The sequence below is a fragment of the Megalobrama amblycephala genome, linkage group LG1, assembly GCF_018812025.1.
Source record: "Megalobrama amblycephala isolate DHTTF-2021 linkage group LG1, ASM1881202v1, whole genome shotgun sequence".
NCBI classification, from domain to species: domain Eukaryota; kingdom Metazoa; phylum Chordata; class Actinopteri; order Cypriniformes; family Xenocyprididae; genus Megalobrama; species Megalobrama amblycephala.
The window spans coordinates 19,721,174-19,727,407 of record NC_063044.1 but is presented as its reverse complement, the minus strand read 5'-3'; the positions used below and the strand labels follow the sequence as shown (position 1 = coordinate 19,727,407).

The 6,234-nt window shown below is 39.2% G+C and overlaps 1 protein-coding gene across 1 annotated transcript; it reads right to left on the bottom strand.

The window, feature by feature from the left end:
• Window positions 1-1,681: 1,681 nt before the first annotated feature.
• On the bottom strand, window positions 1,682-5,948 carry LOC125244988 (serine-aspartate repeat-containing protein G-like). The gene is made up of 8 exons (XM_048155399.1): window positions 5,879-5,948; window positions 4,320-4,443; window positions 4,067-4,229; window positions 3,384-3,934; window positions 3,077-3,166; window positions 2,300-2,405; window positions 2,129-2,199; window positions 1,682-2,041 (listed from the first exon to the last, which is right to left on the bottom strand). Exons 4-8 carry the CDS (start codon window positions 3,441-3,443, stop codon window positions 1,754-1,756), a joined length of 615 nt encoding a protein of 204 aa, XP_048011356.1. The 5' UTR covers window positions 3,444-3,934; window positions 4,067-4,229; window positions 4,320-4,443; window positions 5,879-5,948; the 3' UTR covers window positions 1,682-1,753.
• Between the last annotated feature and the right edge of the window lie 286 nt (window positions 5,949-6,234).

Sequence of the window (6,234 nt, the reverse complement as noted above, 5' to 3'; positions counted from 1 at the left end):
TTGGTGTGGTGTGTTTGTGTTTGGCGCTCCGCTGCACCGCTAGCTTTCCTGTGAAATATGAGACGTATACAATGACATAAGACCTGGCTCTCTAGCCCGTGGAAAGACAAACCGGTTCTTAGAAGGCTCGTCAGTTGAACCAACTCCGAACTGGCACTACCTCTGAACTAGCACCCGGTTCGTGCCGGTGGAAAGGGGGTATTAGAATTGGGCACTTTTAACTTATAACGCAGTCATTTTTATTGTAAAATATGTGTACATTTATTCAAGAATTGTTTTCAGGTACTCTTTAGACCTCTGCTCTTTCCAGTGATGACTTCTAAAACCGTTCTCTTTCCAGTGAATCCTCATGTGGACCTTAAGGTCCCCTTTAAATATGAAACTCTTTCCTCACTGACCACATGTAAATGACTTCTCTTCAGTGTGAATATTCATGTGTTCCCTAAGGCTTCGTTACCATGTTGAAGCCATTCCCGCACAGAGTGCAGGTGTAAAGGCAGGAATACAACAAAGCCAACATCAACGAACTAGTGGCACCGAAAGCAGACTGTGGTTTTGGCTCACGTCGGCAGCATCTGTGTCTAAAGTTGCCCTGACACACCAAAAAATGCCTTTCCGAACCAGCAGGTTTCAGTATCTGAACAGCCAATCAGAATGATCAGATGGACCGAGGAGCTCCGATGCCGATTCAACATGTCGAATCAGCCGGAAAAAAAAACAGCCAATGAGGACCAACTTCAGCCGACGGTGTGGGACAGAGATACATTTTTGTGAATACGCACAAATTTTGTATCAGATAGGCGTTTTGTCCACACGGATCCGACGTTTTCGGAAGGTAAAACCGCTATTTTTTTAAACCGGCCCCCAGAGTGGATAAATCTGAAAACGCCGTCTTTGCGTTTTTGTGTGTACAGCCTATCTGTATGTTTTGAGAAACTATGATGTCATCACCCCACGTGTCGACCCTAGTCAGACCCCGCTAACCGCACAAAACAGCAGCAACAAAAATAGCTGACTCTAGATGCTTGTGTTAATGTTGTAGAAGCCACTGAGCCAAAATAAAGCGTTATCCCTAAGCTTTACTATAGTTTGTATACAGCGCGCAAGGTTTATGCTCATGCTCCAAGTCTTATTCGCTGCTTTAAGTGTATCTCTGTGGCAGAATTACAGTGCCACATACTGGTCTGGCATGTAAATACATCGTTTTGATTTGTTTCAGAGGTTTTGTGTGGACACAGGACAAGGAAAAAAAAAAGATTGCATAGGGTAAGCTCCGGCTTTGTGTGGACATAGCCTTAGTCGGCCGACGAACAAAAACTACCCTAAAAAACTACTTAAGGCAGGAACAAACTAAGGTGTGTTCCTGCCTTAAGGCTTTTCTCCAGTGTGTGTTCTCATGTGGACTTTAAGGCTTCTTTTACGACTGAAACTCTTTCCACATTGTCGGCAGATATATGGCTTTTCTCCAGTGTGAATTCTCATGTGGTCTGTAAGGCTTTCTTCACGTGTGTAGCTCTTTCCACATTGTTGGCAGGTGAAAGGCTTTTCTCTAGTGTGAATTCTCATGTGGACTTTAAGGTTTTCTTCACGTGTGTAACTCTTTCCACATTGTTGGCAGGTGTAAGGCTTCTCTCCAGTGTGAATTCTCATGTGGCCTATAAGGCTTCTTTTATAACTGAAACTCTGTCCACATTGTCGGCAGATATATGGATTTTCTCCAGTGTGAATTCTCATGTGGACTTTAAGGCTTTCTTCATGTGTGTAGGGCTTCAAGTAGGGTGCCTGTGTCCGACCCATAAGATGTTCCAACATCAGGTATTACTGGTTTTACTTGAATATGTGCAGCTCTTGCCTGACTTGACTTTAAGGGTATGCTGGCATCTGAATCATAATCTTCATCATATTCTGACTCCGAGTCAGGTACGTATTCCTTGTCAGACATGTCCTCATCATCAGATGATATTTGGTCCAATTCTGGATGTGGAATTTTGTCCTGATCTGACAGCAGTTCATCCTCAGAAGCCTTAGGAGACTGCTGCACCTGATTTGGCGAGAAAGCAAATTATTTTACATGGTGATTGAATCTTTTAGACAGTTCAAGTTCAACACTCACTCAGTAGATACTCACCTGTGCTGTGCTGTTAAAGTCATCTCTTTTAGTTTGCTTGAGGCAAGATTTATGCCAGACCCCTGAACAAACTGTAACACATTGAGTAAAATAATGTTAACACAGCAGGTCTATTTAAGTGGTTAGAGCACAACACATGTACACTCTATACTAATTCACTAAATATCTAACCTGTGCATCGATAGCCAAGCCACTTGAAGGAAGATACGGGTCCCACACAATGAACACACTTGTCCAAGGAGGATACTGTTGCGCACACCAGGCTGTGTTTTTGACACTGTTGGCAAACAATTTAATTGCAGTATTAATTTGTGTCAAAGTTTGGACAAATATATTTCATATTTACATGTCGATATCTAATCACTTTAAATCCAATACCAATGTGACATTTAATTTAGCTCATACATATTACCCTTTTATTGCATTATATTTTGTTATTTATAGTGCATCTTATTTATATGCAGCTTATTTATAGCATATCCTATATGAAGCTATACCTTCTTCAAATTGTAAATTGTAGATTGTGAATTTGTGGTTAGCCTCAATGCCAGGAGCTGACTTGTAGCCCTCTATAACTAATAGGGTGCAAATGTAACCAAACAACTTAGCATTCACATTAAACCAACATGCAGATCCAATGCAGGCAGTCCAAGTGTTTTTAAAAACCAAAGTGAAGCTACTGGTGACAGGACACTCTAAACTGTATGGACCTCCCAAGTCATATTTGGGTGGGGTTCATGGTTTGATACACATACACTCAGATATTATACTGACGGAAGCCTGAAAAAGCATGTTTGAACAATGTCCTTCCATTTCATAGTCCACATAAAGCATGTTCTACTCAGGCGACTGCACACACACACGCATATATGCATATTGAAATGGGTTGGTAGATTTACCATTTTGCCACAAATAACTTCACTAAGTTGTACATTAGATTTAATTTACCTCTCCAACTTTGGTGAGTGGACCGAGCTCGGGACTAGTCTGATTCGGATGGCTGACGGCAGTATGGATGCACTTGCTCTCAGTTGTCAGCTGTAGAAGATGAAACAGAGACAAGGGACAATAAAGAGAAAGTCCTGGGAACGTGATACTAGAGAGGACATTTGCCATCTAAATAAAAAAAGAAACCATTCTACCGTTGACAGAAAGACAGAGGAAAGCCTTGCTTTAAAACTCACTGACAACTTTTCGAAGATATTAACAATCAGAGCAAGATATCTATAAAAATCTATCGTTTGAGAAGATATACCTCTTCAGTATCATCAATTGTGGATGGGGGATTTGTGGTACCACCAATCTTTGGAGCCATTTCGTCATCAAGGCCCTGTAAAAAAGGAAAAACAAAATATTGTAGACTGTGGACTATGAAAACTATACTCTAAAGAACACAGCATCTGATGACTTCATTGTTTTTGTTCTACCAATCTGTAATGGTCAGTATCTTTGCTATGGTGTGCTGGGTAGATGGTGCTAACAAAAGCTATAAAAATCATGTTCCACCTGAAGCTAGATGAAAAATGTACAGTATTTTGGTATGTGAAATGTTCTATGGTTAAAGCATTTCTTATATGAGAACTATCAATTTCACAAAGTCAAATTTTGACCACCTTGCATCTCCATGGCCAGTCTGAGTCACCATAATTATAGGTGATCTCCTCTCCTGGACTTATGTCTCGAACTGCAAACAAACAGAGATGGGGCTTCCCTTGAACAGTGAGGTACTTTATCTTGGCATTAGGATTTATATGGTCGTCATTCACGAGCCTGCCAAGGGACCCATTCTCTGTTGCTGCATCAACACTAGAAAAAAAAACAAGTAACATTTTCAAAACAATCAGTTTTTATACTAATGCAATGTAAATTAACCTGACGTGAGAAAAGAGAAAGAGTCATAATTCTGATTAGATTAACCAGAGATATATATACACGTACCACCACAGTTTTCCATTAAAATGGAACTCGAACATAAACACTTTGAGGCGGTTATGGTAAATTCTCTGTCTCCTCTCACGTTCTTGCTTGTTTATTAGATCACCTCTGTATTCCAATAGAAAGTCTCCTTTTTCAAATGGAACAGAGGTGAAGATGCCATGACCTAATTCAAAGACAAAACAACAAATAAGTGGCAAAAAGTGATATGTATTGAAGTTGAATCATGATTAAACAATCAGAAGATTCAACTTACCTTTTACAGCATTGATGTACTTGATGTCAAGTCCTACTTTATCACTTTCAGCATTAACATAAAATCTTGCATCATCCTTTGGATTAATGCGTCTACGCCGCTGCATGTTTACAGATGTCACAGTCTAAAATACCAAAAGTTATCGTTAGCATTACAGTGTTCACAGGGACAAGCATAATCAGAAAACAAAAGTCTGTGTAAATTAGTAACGTACATAGTTATGTATCTGGACAGAAGCCAGATGATGTGCTAATAACTGCACAATGCATATTTTATAGATTCTTTTAAGAATACATTAAAAAGTGTAACATCATCTTTCTCACAAAGTAACAGGCTGGTGGGAGTCTGTACTACATAACAGGAGGATGACAGTAGCTTTAATCTCCAGCTGTGCCAGACCACATTCAGACTAAATTTCATCCTGCCTCCAACTGATTTTGTTTTCTGATTGTAGAAAGTCACTGACCACATAAGATAATTTCTCTAATCAAAAACCAAATCGAGTGAATCTCTAGTAGGCTTCATAGACCATATTGTTCAGTGTTATCATCCAAAAATAACAGACAGGTAGCAAGAAAAAAAGTTAACTAACAGCAGCTGTGTTTAGTTTTCCAGGATAACATTATAAATTAATACATATTTGGTCAGATTCTCTTCTCTTCATATCATACTCTCTACATTTTCTCTCTCGTTGTGACAGTAATGGGATTCACATTGTGTTTTTGGGTTCAAAGTCCTTTTAAATTTGGTTTCTTTGGTTAATATGAATTGACATTAAAAAGAACCAGGGCATAAAATGTTATCACTGTGATGCTTCTGGCATTAGATTTATTCAAATAATTAACATGCATCTGACTGGTCAAAGAATGGTCCCATACAAGTTCACTAGATTCAACAGTCATATCTTTGGAAAGTAGTTTAAACCCAGACATTATGCTGGTTACTATAGAAACAATGGTGCTTATACTACTGCCTCTGTCTTCAGCTAACTAAATGAACAGTGTAAAGATCTATATTAACATTTTTTTAAAAATATCACTCTACACATTGCACCAAATAAATGTCAGGTCTGTTTCTCCTCATATTTTGTATATTGATCATTGTGGTTGGTTACTTTGGGTACCAATTCATTTATATTTTTAGTACACTAACAGAGCATCATAAACACCTTACATGTATTAAATGGCCTGAAAGTACTCCTATTAATGATATCTCTTGAAAATGCTAAAAGAGGCTTAACGAGCAGGCCATGTGACAACGCGCTGCTCATTAAGCCATGCCATTAGCCACAGCTCAACTTAACCTAGCTAGCTTTCATTTTAAAAACAAAACTACTAAATTTGATCTGCTGGCAATGTTGCTTCTGTCCTCATCTCTACCTGCTGTCCTCCACCTCTTTAGCCTGAGGCTTAATGAGCAGGAGATGTTGATAGCCAATCAAGCTAGCTCAGCTAATATATAGCATTATACACTAATTGTAACTTACAAGATAATTTCTTGCTAAAAGGAAACACTTCTTCATGCAAAAATGCAACAATATTTACAAATATAAATATTACCTGTATGTAATTAATCCATTAAATCCATGATGTCGAGCTGACGCTTCCAGGGTGTGGTCCATTTAAGGTTGCCATGCTCTGGGCGGACCTTCCAGTCGACTTCCGTTTGGTACCGCCCACGTGCGTAAACCAGCCAATCACAAGACGGCCCGCCAAAATGCACCGTGTGTATCAGAAATGTGTATGAAACTGCAATATAGAACCCAGCGATGGGGTCGCTGTTCTGATACACTGGGATACACTCAAAATCAGGTCAAGTGGTAAATGAGGACTTTCAAAGAAAAAGAGAATTTATGTTGTTCAGACACTAACACATGCCGTTACACTCTTTGGTTTATGAGGACTTTGGCATAGTC